We start from the raw sequence: 15,786 nt of genomic DNA on the forward strand, positions 1-15,786 counted from the left end.
GGGCAACACTGTTGATGTGGTGTTCACAGACTTCCAAATGGCATCTGATAAAGTGCCATACAGCAGACTTGTAAACAATGTTAGAACTCATGGAATAGGAACATAAAATTGACTGAATAGCAGGAAAGAGACGGTAGTACTGAGAGGTTCTTCATCAAGCTGGGAACAGGTTCATAGGGAATTTCCTGAAAAGTCAGTATTAGGAACCCTGTTCATAATGAGGCATATTAATGAGCTAGATCTTGAAATACAGGACAGTGTAGAAATTCAAAAGGACATGGACAGGTTAGTGGAATAAACTGGAAAATGAAATCTAATGGGGAGAAATGTGAAGTGATTCATTTTGTTGAAATAAGTTAAAAGGATAACATAAAGGGTCCAATTCTAAATACCCCACAAAAGCATTCAAAAGAGAGGGCAGGTTGATAAAGCATTTGGGATCTTAGCCTTTAAAAATAGAAAACTGGTTTGATATCAACCAGAGTACTGCATTCAGATACAAATTGAGGATGATGTCAAGACATTACAGATGGTGCAGAAAGATCCAAGACAATGGTTCCACGTTGAGAGATTTCAGCTATGAAAACAGACTGAAGAAGCAGAGAAAAAAAAGTTGAGAGGAGATATGACAGAAGTATTCAAAATCATGAGTGGTCTTAACAGATTACATGGGAGTTAACTGCTCCTGCTAGTGGAAGAATTAATTACCAGAAGTCACAGATTGGAAAACTGCTAACATCTTTATTTAGAGATTAAAAAACAAGGTAACTACAGGCCAAACAGCTTAATATCTATTATTGGGAAAATGTTAGAGCATTGAGAAGCCCACAGTCTAATCAAGCAGAGTCAGCATGGCTTGATGATAAGGCTTTTATGCCTGATAAACTTAATTCACTTCTGTGAGGAAGTCACACACATCACAGATAAAGGGGAACCAGTAGATGCACCATATTTTCATTTCCAAAAGGCATTTGATAAGGTACCACACAGAAGTCTACTTAATAAGGATACATGATATTGAGAGTAGTATATTAGCATGGATAAAAGATTAGCTAACTAATAGAAGGAAGAATGGGATAACAGGGCCATATTCAGGACAACAACTGTAACTAATGGAGTGTCAAAGGAATCAGTGCTGAGGTCACAATATTTACAAGATATATTGACAAAGTAAATGTACTATGGCCAACTTGGTGGATGACACAGAAACAGGTAGAAAAGTAAGGGAAGCTTTTGGACATGGGAATTTAGGCCATAAATCAAGTAGGTACATCAACAACCTATTTAGATAATACCAAGATTGGGACAGGAAGGGACAGAGTACACAAACAGGATCAAAGGGGAATTAAAAAAAGGTAAAAAAAAATGTAAAATTGATGGGTCTTTAGTTGAATGCACATGGTATTCCGAACAAAATAAATGCATTACTGGCTCAAAAACTGGTAAATGGGTCTGATATTCAAGTCATTACAGAGACACGGTTATAAGAAGTCAAAACAGTGAGCTAAATATTCAGGGGTATGCAACTTTTCGAAATAAAAGCAACAGGAAAGATTGATGGGATAGCACTGTTGACACAGGATGCAATAAATGCATGAAAATAAATGAACTTGGATCATAAAACATACAATCCGTACGGGTGGAGGCAACATGACACTGGTAAGAGTTGTCTATATGGGCCCTAACAGTAAATGTATGGTGAGACAGAGAATAGATCAAGAAATAATGAGGGCAGGTAACAATGGCTGGTAACGTTGATCATGTGCAACTTTAATCTTCATGTAGACTGAGGCAGTCAGATGGACGGAGGTAGCCACAAGGAACTATTCAGAGTGTACCTGGGATAGTTTCTTTAAACAATATATTCTGGGTCTAAATAGGGATCAGGCTATTTTAGATCTGGTGATGTGTCATGACGCAGGTTTAATAGATAATTTCAGAGTAGAAGACACCCAGAAAACAGGTGAAGAGCTGGCTGAAATGGACCGGAAAAGGAGTTTACCAGCAAAGGCAGTTAAGGAACAATTGCAGACATTTATGAAAATAGTTCATGGGTCACAGCAAAGAAACATCTCTGTGAGGAATAAGAATTCTTAGAAGCGGTAATTTAAGAATAGCATCAGAATTAAAAACAAACATAGAATGTGGCAAGGATTAGTGGAAAGCCGGAGGACTGGGAAAGTTTTAAAAGCCAACTAAAGGAGACCAAAACAAAAAGAGGGAGACAATAAATTGTGAGGGAAAATTTACAAGTAACATTCAAAGAGATAGAAAGAACTTCTTGAAATGAATCAAAAAAAAGAAGCCTAATCAAACAAAGGACCCTTCAGCGACTGAGGCTTGGAAAATAACAACGGGGAACCAGAAACTGGCGGATGAATTGAATAAATAATTTGCATTAGTCTTCACAGTAGAAAACCTGAAAATCATTCCAATATTACTAAATAATCAATGGAACAAGACCAGTACAGGAAGTAAATAGAATAACCATCACTGAAAAAAAATTCCAGGGAAACTAAAGACTGATAAGTCCCTTAGAACCAATGGGACGCATTCTAGGTTATTAAAGGAAGTAGCTGCAGAAAGAGTGATGCACTTGAGGTAATCTTCCCAGAATCCTTAGAATCTGGAAAAGTTCCAGCAGATTGCAAACTGCCAATTTAACACCTCTATTTAATGAAAGGACGGGAGATTTTAAAAAAGGTACCAATAGGCCAGTTTTAGAGGTGATAACAAGCAGGATAGATGACAGGAAGCAGTCAATGTAATAGTTAGATTTGAAAAGGTGCTTGATAAGTTACCACACGTTTGGTTACTTAGTAAGCTAAAAGCCCATGGCATTGGAGTTCACATATTAGCATAGATAGAGGATTTGCTAATTCAAGACAGAGAGCTGCAAAAAGTTGGGGGGCATTTTCAGGATGGCAACCTTTAAATAGTGCAGCAGCAGAGGGATCAGTGCTGGGGCCACAATTATTTACAATACATATTGCTTTGGATGGGGAACATAAATATACCATTGCCAAGTCTGCAGATGTCACAAAAGTAAGTGGGAAAGCCAGTACTGTGGATGACACAGAGTCTGCAGACGGATATAGACAAATTAAACGAGTAGGCAAAAACTTGGCAGATAAAATATAATGTGTGGATATGTGACTTTGGCTGGAAGAAGAGCTGAATATTAGTTAATTGGGGAAAGACCACAGAAAGCTGTAGCAGATGGGTTTGGGGGCCCTAGTGCATGTATCACAAAATGCTAGCATGCAGGTTCTGTGGGGATAAGGAAGACAAATGTAACGTTGACCTTTTCTTTCAAAGCGAAGGAAGTATAAAAATATGGAGGTCTTGCTAAAACTTTACATGATGATAATCAGAGAACACACCTGAATAGTTCAGATCTCCTTATCAAAAAAAAGTAGCATTAGAGGCAGTCTAGAGAAGCTTCATTAAATTATCCTGGGAATGGAGGGATTTTCTTATCTGAGTATTTTGAGCTTGTACTCATTGGTCTTTAGGAGAATGAGAGGAGACCTTATTGAATCATAAATTCAATTGGGGGGCATGACAGAGTAAATGCTGAGAGGTTATTTCCGCTTGTGGGAGAGTCTAGAACTAGAGGGCATAATCTCAGATAAGGAGTCACCCATATAAGAAAGAGATGAGGAGTTTCTTTTAATTCTGTCAGCAGATAGTACGAGTCTGAGGAATTCTTCACCACAGATGGATGTTGAGGCAGAATCAATAAGTTTATTCCAGGTAGATGTAGACAGACTGTTCATCAGCAAGGAAATCAGGAGTTATGGGAAAAGGCAGGATATTGGAGTTAAGAGTTAGCAGATCAACCATGATCCCATTGAATGGTGGAACACACTCAATAGGCCGAACGATCTACTTCTGCTCCTAAGCCTTGTGGATTTAAGGTAATTGGCAAATATATTAGTGGCTACAATAGAAAACACATTTTATATAATCAGTGCTTAGGATTGTATTGCAGTGCCTAACAGAATTGTTCAGGTAGGTTCAAGCAAGAAAGTTGAATAATTATCTGATACAGAAGAATGTGCTCAGCTAATTGAGTGAACTAAACAATGCATTGATAATTGCAATTTTTAATTCATAAATTGTTGTTTACTGAAAGAAGTGCGTGAGAAATTTCAAATAAAATGAAGGGCATGAGTTACTCAGTTCATTGATGAATATCCATTTTTTTTTACAGGGAGGTGAACAGAAGAAATTTGAAGAAAAATATGCATTTTTTCACTGTGTGTTAGACAGCAGCTTTGGCAGGACTTGTTAAAGAAGTCCGTTTCAGCTTTCAAATAGGCACTTGAGCCAGCGAGACTGTTTAAAAGAGAAAGGGAGGAATAGTTAGATAGCATGTACTCATTAGATACACTTAAAGTCTACAGTAATTTATCACTGAAATGTTTATAGCTAAAACAACTGGGTCTCTTTCATGCACACTCAGAAATACAACATATTGCTATCATGGCCTCATGGAAGCTATGGAACATAAGTTTTCTTACCTTTAATATAACCTTTGTCTCGGACAGCTTGGAGTGTTGGTCTGCGTGTCAGGAACTTCTTCAATTTTGTTTTTGTCTTTTTTTGATCTGCATTATCTATACTACTAGATTTTATTGCTGCAATAAACAAAAACAAGCAAAATAAAAATTAACTTGCAAAGTCAATAAAATTACAAAATATTTATATCACATTTAAGAGAGGGATGTAAATTTTTAAATGTTCTTTCTTAGAGAAAGATGTTGAGCAATTCTATCATTGACAATTCGGTCAGAAGTTGCTATCAACAGTTCATGGGTCACATGTACTAGTTAGAAAGGAAAGACAGTGAGGATGAAAGATAACAGACAGCAGGAATCCAAGATGCTAACTGAAGGTAATCACATCATTTTAAAGGAGTTAAGGTATTGCTGTGCTAAGCTGATGAAGAGATGACGGAAGAGGAGACAAAAGGGCACTGAGAGCGAAAGAGAGAATAGCTGCAACTATCCTCTGTAGGACAAGACTGTTTTAGTACATGAAGCATGTGTTTTTCTCCCCCATGTAAATATGAATGTCTATTTCTTCTAAGCACCCAAATAAAAGTGACATTAATATTGCATAATAAAGCAGGGAAAAATAGAAGTATTGACCTTTAATAAGGCTTTCCATTATCACAGTCATTGTAGAAATTGAAATCACAAGAGACCAATGTACCTTTATTAACAGAAAACAGTTGTGGACTTCAGTTAACATGTTTTACGCATGGACCATGACGAACATTAATTTACAAACTCCCTCTCAAAAGTCTAATCAATAAATGAAGCACTGTAGTATTGATAATATTATGATTACTCTTGCATGCAAGGTATCTTTGCTACTAATGAAAATATTCAGTATTCTTGCAAATGCATAAAATGTGGAGAGAAATCTCACACAAATGCATTTGTTGTTAATACTATATAATTGGGATTTCAACAATAATTCGCCTTTTTAGGCTGTTGCAAAGATTATGCTTGCAGGGAGAACAAAAAGAAAAAAATCAATTCCATCTTTATTTTGTGGACTGAAATAGTAACATTGTCTGCTTTTATGAAATTATTGTTTTATGACTTACGCCGTGACTTCTTTAAATCTTTATTAGTTTTATCCTTATCGTGTTTTTCAATTCCAGGGGACTCTGGAATATCATCTTCAGTGGCTTCATCAGACTCCACCGTCTGCAACAAAATTGGTTGTTGGTTGCAAATCAGTTTTTACAATTGGTTAATAGTTTATTGGTGAATCAGTAAAAACAATTGGAATTATTACCGTGCAAAAGGGAAAGCAAAATGTCTGATCTGAATACACACCTGATTACCAATTGTTTCCTCAAGAGCTTTATACCATTCATTGATGAGATGGTCATTGTCCAGCTGAATCAATATCTCTGTTCCTTGACGTGTTTTAAGCTGGAAAACAGCAAGCTCTTTTCATAAATGACATGAACAAGTTCATATTAATGCATACCATTGATCACTAACAACATTAATTTAATACAGTGCTGGATTACCTTGTACTTTGCTGTTCTACAGATGAAGCCTCATTACTTTAGTATAAGTGTACAACAATTCTCTTAACCCTGAGAACATTCAATCATATCATTGTTACTGCTATCTAGGTGCACCTTCTTTGCAAGATCATGAACAAATCCTCCCACACAATACCAGGATTGGAATAGCCTGCTCTCTGGTTAGCTCTAGAATGTGCTATTCTGGGAAACTATCCCAAAACAACTTCACAAACAGACTATAATACACTTGTCCAGCTGATCTTTACAGTTTCAGTATAGATGAAAATCCTCTATTATTCCCAGAACCGTCTGACAAACTCCCATTATATTTTTCTTTTATAGTACAGATTAATACCTGGTTAACGTTAAGGGACTTCATACCAATTCTACAAATGACTTCTCGCCTTTTATCATTTCTCTCCAAATTGTTTTTACATCTTGCTTTCCTGAACTTTAGTCTCTCTCTTTATTGTGAAAACACCATGATTAATTAACAGAGCCACCCCTCCACTTTTTCCTGGATTCCTGTTATTCCCAAATGTCCTACAATCTTCAACATTCAGGTTTTAATCTATGTCATCTTGTGGCCATGTCTATAATGGATGTCAAATCATAACTCTGTGGTCTTATTTGCACTATCAGGGCATCTGTTTTGTTTCAAAAGTTACATACAGTTACAGAGCTTTTTGCTTTATCCTTTTACATGTTTGTAACCTCTAGCCTTATCTGTTGATTTACATTTAGATTTGTACTCTCTTCCTGTCAAAACGTTTATCATTTCTTGAATACCTTTCTGTCTGGCATTTTTTATTCTCTTTGCTTTCCAATTTCTTTCAAAATTGGTGTCAAGCTCTTGCTCAATTTTTAGTTTGAAACCATACCACATCCTTAGTCATGCAGCCTCAACATACTTTAGGTGTAGGGCATCACAACTGTACACATCACATTCTCCCCAATATCAGTACCAGTACCCCACAAACTGGAACACACATCGCACCAATCTTTGAGCCATGGGTTCAATTCTCTTGTCTTACTTACATCATGCCTATTTGCTTGTGGCTCAGGTAACGATAGAGATTATTACCTTTAGAAATTATGCTTTTTAATTTGATGCCTAGCTCCTCATACCATCCATGAAAAACGTCTTTCTTTGTCCAGCCTATGTCATTTGCACCTAAATGGATAACCATGACTGGACTTACACTTCCAGATTCTTCCCCCGTTCTGAACAGATGTCCAACATCCTTGCACTGGGCAGGACAAACAATTTTTCTGACTCTCACTCTTTGCTGAAGGTAAGAGGGTCATAATCTCACAATACTGATCCTTGTAAGGGTTACAGAGCAGATTTGTTAAGATGTTGTCTGGGTTGGAACATTTCAGTTACGAAGAGGGGCTGGATAGGCTCGGGTTGTTTTCTTTCGAGCACAGAAGGCTTAGGGGTGGGGGTATGATTGAGGCGTATAATATTACGATGGGCGTGGATAGAAAGCAGCTGTACCCATTACCTGAAGGATCAATAATGAAGGGTATAACTTTAAGGTGAAGGGTAGGAGATATAGACAGTATTTCAGGAAAACATTATTCACCCCTAATGTGGTGGGAAGTTGGATTGCGTCAACCAGAAGAGTTAAGTGAGGCTGAAAATCATGTGGATGAGCATTTAAAATGTCATAACATTCAAGGCTAGAAGGGAAGTGCTGGAAAGTGGGATTAGTGAAGGTGGGTTAGCGTAGACTTGCTGTATGACTATGACTACATTCTTTTGTGCTCCCCCCCACCCCCTGCCCCACCTGAATGACTATCTGTACGAGTGCGCCATGGACACCGAGCTCATCTACCATGCAACTTTCACTCTCAACTAAATATTCCGGATTCCCAGAGCTATGTTTTTAAATGTGATACATCTTTTCATCCCTGATCACAGACCAAATGAGAAGAAACTATCCCAAGTTCTGGAATAAAATATTGTACAAATAAAACAAAAATTACCTTGTCTAATGCATTACTATCTGTAACTCTGCCCTCCACCACAAACTCTAAGGTGAGGTTCCTTGAGCTGCAAATACCATGGTCATATTTGCTCTACATCACACTAGCATCCAGGAGCTCCCACATCCTGCAGTCGCAACAGATCACCTGCCCGATCATCTTTATTGTACCCATGTTGTGTCAAATGTTGTCTACTGTTAATGTAGATTAGATTCCCTACAGTGTGGAAACAGGCCCTTCAGCCCAACAAGCCCACACTACCCCTTGCAGCATCCCACCCAGACCCATCCCCCTATAACCCTCACACCCCTGAACACTATGGGCAATTTAGCACGGCCAATCCATCTAGCCTGCACATGTTTGTGACTGTGAGAGAAAACGGAGCACCCGGAGGAAACCCACGCAGACACACGGAGAATGTGCAAACTCTGCACAAACAGTTACCCGAGGCTGGAATCGAACCCGGGTCCCTGGTGCTGTGAGGCTTCAGAGCTAACCACTGAGCCACTGTGCCGCTCTGCGAGTCGGTAGTCCGACTATGAAGACTACCCATAAGGTACAGTTAAATTCTGAGCTAGGTTACATCAAGCTCTAACTTTAAAAAGATGGGGAATTTTTTTCTTTAAGAAAGCCTCAGTTCATTCAACTAAAGAGTGGCATAATCCATATGTTCTTGCATTTGTAATCACTTCTTCACAGAACTAAACTCAACAAATTCACCTCTTGTTGAGCCTTTTGAAGATTCCACAATCCAGATTTCAAATCATCCTGCCACTCCCCTCCCCATGACAACTAGGGTTCTAGGGTTTCAAATTGAAAGGAACACCTGAATCTTGTGCCTTCACCAGGAAAACTTTAAACCTATGGCCCCTACTATTGACATTTCCACCTTGAGAAAAAGATTCTGATGATCCACTATATCCATGTATCTTATAATTTTACATACTTCTATCCTTTTTTTCAAAATAAACTTTGCCCCTCAGCATCCAACATTCCAGTGAAAACAATCCCAAGTTTATCCAATGTCTCGCTATAACTAATACACTCCAATAAAGCTAACATCCCAGTAGACTTCCCCTGCACCCTTTTCACAGCCCCCACATCCTTCTTACGGTGTGGCAACCAGAACTACACACAATACTCTAAATATGGCTCAAGTAAAGTTTTATAGAGCTGCAACATGCTTGCCAACTTTTACACTTTACACCCTGACCGGTGAAGGCGAGTATGCTGTATGCCTTCTTTACCAGCTTTATCCACTTGTGTTGACACTTTCAGGGACGTAAAATTTGTAGTATTAATTAGTAAGTTACATTTACTCAACTCTGTCCATCCTGAAATGAGTATCCTATATTGCACTGGTGTCTAACATCTTAACTGATCATGAGTCATAGGTTTCTCTGAATGACACTGCCAATTTTTAGTCATGGTTCCAAATCCAGGGAAACTGAAACTAACACTGCTCAGTCATTGCATATAATACTATACAGCCTGGAGAGGAAACACTGAATCTAGGACAAATTACTAAATGTTAAAATCATATAGAGAGCTGGATTACGGTCATACTGGACTCGAAAAGGTAATATTCTCTCTCTTGCTCTTCCCCCTGCCTCTCTCTGTCCACAGATGCTGCCAGACATGCTAAATTTCTCCAGGACTGTTTGTAATACTATGTATCAGAGATTAAAATGGAGTACTGTGGAAAATGGTCAGGGTAATACTGTGAAACATGCAATAACAGTAGAAAAAGTAATCCTTGATTGTTATCCTATAACCATGAGTATGATTTAAAGAGTAAATGAGTAGTAATAATTAATGCAACAACGTGGTGACAAAGTACCTACCAATTGGTGATTGGATGCTTAGAACATGGAATATAAAAAGCTGTGCTTATACATTAAGATATTTACCTCAATGACATTCTTCTTGCTGGATTTGTCTTTTGAAGCCCATTCAATTGCAGCTCCTTTTAGATCCACAGTGAACTCAGGTTTGGATTGGTTGCCACCAAATTTCTAAAATTTCAAAAACTAGAGCTGTTAACATTCACTTGGATTATAAACCATCAAAATGTGTATATGATTCTTTTATCAATCCAGTCCCCTCCCTTTCTGAAGTCACTGACTTCTTAACAAGGTAGCATTTTCTGGGTGTTGGTCATTCTCAAGCATGTTCTCAAGGGTTAGCCCTTACAATCTAACATCTATGTGGCATCAAATTGAATGCAAATCTATCCTCAATAGCATGCACACTTCAGTTCTCGATATTATTTCTAGTCAAAATGGCTTAACTAGGGGAATGGGATTACACAATGACAATGAGATGATGGTCACTAATGTGAAAAAATTGTGCATATTCCACCTGTTTCCAAGGTTCCACCAATGTGCTCTGAAACCATATTCATGGTAGTTATTATAATCAGAACTTAAAGGAGCTCTGATAGTATAAATTTAAACCCATTTAGCCTCTTGCAGTTCTAAAATCAATTCTGATCTATTAAAAACAAAATTTCTTAAAACCACTAATTACTTGTATTTCACTTATAATTACATTAAAACTTAAATTTTTATTGTGTATTGTTTTTATTGGGGCAGCACGGTGGCTCAGTGGCTAGAACTGCAGCCTCACAGCGGCAGGGACCCGGGTTCAATTCCAGCCTCGGGCAACTGTCTGTGCGGAGTTTGCACATTCTCCCCGCGTCTGTGTGGGTTTCCTCCGGGTGCTCCGGTTTCCTCCCACTGTCCAAAGATGTGCGGGTTAGGTAGATTGGCCATGCTAAATTGCCTGTAGTGTTCAGGGGTGTGTGGGTTATAGAGGGATGGGTCTGGGTGGGATGCTTCAATGGGCGGTGTGGACTTGTTGGGCTGTAGGGCCTGTTTCCACACTGTAGGGAATCTAATCTAATGATTAAAATGCAATGAGACCTAAGGATGTGAGCTTTCTAAAATATGTGTTCTTATAATCACAAATAACTTTTACTACTTATCGCTGTATTATACTTTTCAAAATAATTTCAACCTCCACATATGATAGGGGCTGTTTTCATTCCACATGGGAATACCAGAGTCTCTGTAGGGAGGTGGCATTGGTGAATGTGAATGGTAAGATTGATTCGACAGTTTTTGAAACAAAATTGTAGCTAAAATCCGTTTGACGTATGTTTACATCTTGAAATAAAAGTAACAGTCATGAGATGCGAATGTTGCTGGCAAGTTCTGCATTTGTTACTCATCCCTAACACCCCTCAAGGTGGTTTTGAGCCTGCGTCCTCAGCCATTGTAGTCCATCTGGTAACTCTTTAGTGACTTTTCTTTATAGTGGGGAAACAGGCCCTTTGGGCCTACAAGTCCACACCAACCCTTGGAGCATCCCACCCGGGCCCGTATCCCTATAACCCACCTAAGCTACACATCCCTCAATACTATGGGCAATTTAACATGGCCAATCCATCTAACCTGCACATCTTTAGACTGTGGGAGGAAACTGGAGTACCCGGAGGAAACGCACGCAGGCACGAAGAGAATGTGCAAACTCCACAGACAGTTGCCAGAGGGTGGAATTAAAGCCAGGTCCCTGGCGCTGTGAGGCAGCAGTGCTAACCACTGAGCCATCGTGCTCAGTTTATTTAGCAGTAAGTAGCTTGCCATGCTGTTTCTGAGGGGAATTAAGAATCAACCATTTTGCTGTGGATATGGAGTAACATGTAGATAAGCAAGGACTTTATTGCCGTTGGGGAAGGAAAACCAATGAACTAGATGAGTTTTATAAACAATAGGTGATAGTTTCATGGTCGCCATTACAGAAAGTGGCTTTCAATTCCAGATTTGCGTTAAAATTATTCAATTAATTAATTGATAGTGTTTAGATCCCATAGGTGCTATGCTATGATTTGAACTCATGCCCCAAAGCATTAGCAATGGGCCTCTTCAATACTGGTTCAGTACACTATCACCATACCACCATCTCTCTGATAAAGAGCAATTGGTTGAGCTAAATTTTGCCTTTTTTTGGACACTAAGACACATCTTTAACTTATCAGGTAGTTGTCAGCATGCCAATTGACGAGAACTGCCTTGTTCTGGTACTTAGCACAGAAGTCAGGAAGGTGTCCAACCCACAGCTTTTGCGATACCCAATGCATTCAGCATTTTGCTCTATCACATGCAGTAAATGAGACTGACATGCCATTGGCATCTATGATCTCACAGCTAACACAGAAAGGAAAACTCAGTCACCACTTGTTTCAAAGACACTTGCAAATATTTCTCTGCCACTAATACTGGTTTTTGTATATTACAGCAGCTTTAGGTTTTAATATCTGAAAACTACTAATGACACTAGAATTTGTGCTACAGATGATGCTACTAGAGTGTAAAGATACAAGAGGCAATTACTTTGGCAAATCAAAGCATATAAATGAGACAATCCCGATTTTAAAGAAAAGCCATTTGAAGAACCATTTGAAATGTTCCACGAAGGGCAGAAGGTATATTATAGTTGTATCTTATAGTTGCACTGTTTTATACTGCAGACTTAATAGCCCAGAGACCATTCAAAGTTCTCTGTAACTTCACCTTCAGCAATCTAGCTGCTGCAAGTTAATCTGGGCATGACACCATCGGTTGGAATGGCTATTGGGCAGTCTTTGTAGGATCAAAGACTCATTTTCATACTGAGAACATCTTTTATTATGTTTTGTAGCCCTACCTCCACAGTATACATTAAGAATGCATTTTACCATCCAAAGTTGGGACATCCATTAGATGATCAGCAGCAGTAAAATTATATACCATGATGCTACGTATCTCATGACCCAGTATCATCTGGTTATTTTGTTTTTACCATCTAAGAAATGGGCAACAGATGCATTGAAACACCATCACCTCCAAGCCATTGACTATCATAAGTTGGAATTGTAATGACATTACTCACTGTTACCAGATCAAAATCCTAAAACACCCTTCCTAACACCTGGGGTATACTTCCATACATGAACTGCAACAGTCCCAGAAAACAGCTCACAACCAGTCTCTTACGGATTACGGGAGGCAAGCAACGAATGCTGGTCCAACCAGCAATGGCCACATCTATGAAAGAATAAATAACTGAGTTCACTTTCTCATCACCAACAAATCAAATGTATTACCCTCGCTCAAAAAGGGCTGCTAAATGAAAGCAGGACCAAACCTAGCTGAAAATGAGGTGCCAACGTGATGAAATTATTACAGAAGAAATATGCTAAACTGTGAAAGTAACATGCTGTAGGCTGAATTAAAGTGATTAATTCACAACCAACTGCTCATTCAAAGCTTGCAAGCATTGCCACATTTAGTCATGATGGTGCTGGACAATTAAGTAACTAATGGAAAGAGGCAGCTCCATGAATATTCCCATCCTCAATGACTGTGGAGCCTGTAGCTTGGAGACCGTAGAACACGAGTCCAAGAAACAAGCTTGATATGCATGCAACACTCTTCAGACAGAAGTGCTGAATCAATGATCCTTTTCAAATTCCTCCTGACGTTCTCTCATTCTGCCAATTTGATTCAGCACTGAGTACAGTTTCAGTATACAGTTTTCAACAATTTCCAGGCTATAGTGCTGTAAGTGGGGCAGTCCACAACTGGCTAAATATTTCAGTACAGGTTCCCCCTGGCATCCACTCACCAATATGGGAAACTATGTAATTATATTCTATCCACAAGAGGCAAGACAAATCCAACTGACAACTTATTAGACTGCTCAATCACCAGCAAATCGATGAAGTAGTTGCCACACCATCAAACTACACTTACTCACCAATAACTTGCACAACAAGTCTCATTTTAGAATCCACCAAGACCATTCTGCTCCCAATTTCATTATAGCCCAGGTGCAAACATGCAAAATCCACTGTCCTCAAAGGGTGCACAGAACACTTTCAGCAGCATGTGCCAAAGCCCACAACCTCCACCAGGTAGAAAGACAATGGTGGAAGGTACATGGAAGTCCTCACTGTCAAGTTCTCCTCTAAGTGTCCTCCAAATCAGAGAAGGGCATAAACCAAAACAGCAAACATGGTAAGAATTAGGTGATACTTTTATCCTTTCAATGGCACATCAATTGTTACAATGAATAAAAAAAAATCTCCTATATTCCTATAATGTTGTTCACAGCATGTTCAAAATGATACTGTATAAAGCATAAATTCAGTTCTTTATTTTGTTACAAGTTTACTAGGGTCATATATATTTTATGTTGATTATTAGAATAAGTATAACAATTCAAAAAATGGAAACCAAACTACTAGTGCAAAGACCAGGTAGAAATTTTCATGGTTGAATACCATAACTGAGCAACATCAGTTTGATCTTGATGAGAATTCCAAGTTCTACGGTGGTGAAGAGTGCACCATCAATAGAATTAGCACTAATCTGTCCTTACAGTACCATATCCTAATACAGTGTTACAGAGCAGCCACAAGCATTCCTGTAAAAAAAATGATAATATGACCATTTGCTTATTTAGTGTGTAAGGAGACAAATAAATTTCATTACAAGGCAATGAAAGAGGCATTCGTAGTAAGCTCGAAGTGACGTTAAAGGCCTATTCATTTAAAGCATTTTTAAAGAAATTGCAAAATTAATAAGTGCAGCAAAGACGTCCACAAACGGCTTAAATTTACCACAAGCATGCAAGAAGCAAGCGAAGCAGTCATGAGATTTTCAAGTGAGGCACATCCAAAATTACTGTAGACCATGAAATGCTGATGATATGTGATGACACAGTTTAACTATGTCAAGATGCATGCAGAAAAACATACAGTGGCAGTTGGACAGGTTACATAGGCGACTACAGGTCGACACTTGACAGCACTTTTCCACGTGGCAAGAAGAGAAAGCAAGAGCTCTGGAACTGAGCTCCAATGGTAGAATGACTTGGTGGAAAAAGGGAAGAAAAGTGAAGTCACAAATGGAAGTCATAAATGTACAATAATTACAATTGCAATATTCTCTGTAGGTACACAACTAAAATTTCTACAGATAATATTTTACAATACCTGTTTTCTGAAAGATTAAATAATAACTAAGACTTATCACGTTAGTGATATTAGGTATCCTGCAATAATGCAACGCCTCATCGTTAAACTATGCAGTCTGTCAGCAATATGGGTAAACAGATCTTTATTGGTAGCTTCAACACAACTTTGACAAAACAACTTAATAAAAAAAGTGAACTATCCTAACTTTATATTAAAGGGGAAATGATAACCAACTTCAGCGCAATGCATGAAAGAAAGAGGTGACTGAATGAAAGATTCTGATGAATAAATGATTTTATTATCATGTGTATTTTACAGTAAAAAAATACAAAATACAGTGGAAAGCTTTTGAATGTCGCCACAATATGGCACCGTTTTGGTAGTTTAAGAAAGAGAGAAAAATGAAAAGATGCAGCTTAAAGAGAACATAGAACATAGAACAGTACAGCACAGAACAGGCCCTTCAGCCCACAATGTTGTGCCGACCATTGATCCTCAAGACCATCTATGTTTGGATTCTGAACCACTCAGAATCACCATCACCTCACCACTGTCTACACTAGAACCAGCTACCAATCTTCAGGTGACATCTTTTGCCGCTGGGCTGATTCACCTCCGCCACCACCTACACTGGGCCCAAAGTCTCTCGTCAATGTTACCATGATGCCCTTCCACCACCAGCGCCAGACCCAACTGACAACAAAGTTGCTGATCCTCA

At 38.7% G+C, this 15,786-nt stretch overlaps 1 protein-coding gene across 7 annotated transcripts in view; it reads right to left on the reverse strand.

Annotated features, from left to right (window-relative positions):
* The window catches only part of arhgap12b (Rho GTPase activating protein 12b), a 238,944-nt gene that overhangs the window by 18,742 nt on the left and 204,416 nt on the right, over window positions 1–15,786 (reverse strand). For 5 of the 7 annotated variants that reach the window (XM_059639246.1, XM_059639243.1, XM_059639239.1 and 2 more), the window contains 5 exons: window positions 14,850–14,963; window positions 9,958–10,062; window positions 5,856–5,954; window positions 5,621–5,723; window positions 4,527–4,643 (listed from right to left, as the gene is read on the reverse strand). In XM_059639246.1, coding sequence (XP_059495229.1) covers window positions 4,527–4,643; window positions 5,621–5,723; window positions 5,856–5,954; window positions 9,958–10,062; window positions 14,850–14,963 — 538 coding nt within the window. The remainder of the gene's footprint in view (window positions 1–4,526; window positions 4,644–5,620; window positions 5,724–5,855; window positions 5,955–9,957; window positions 10,063–14,849; window positions 14,964–15,786) is intronic. The other 2 variants (XM_059639245.1, XM_048555529.2) reach the window with 1 other exon arrangement.

Source organism: Stegostoma tigrinum, chromosome 2, assembly GCF_030684315.1.
Source record: "Stegostoma tigrinum isolate sSteTig4 chromosome 2, sSteTig4.hap1, whole genome shotgun sequence".
Taxonomy (NCBI): domain Eukaryota; kingdom Metazoa; phylum Chordata; class Chondrichthyes; order Orectolobiformes; family Stegostomatidae; genus Stegostoma; species Stegostoma tigrinum.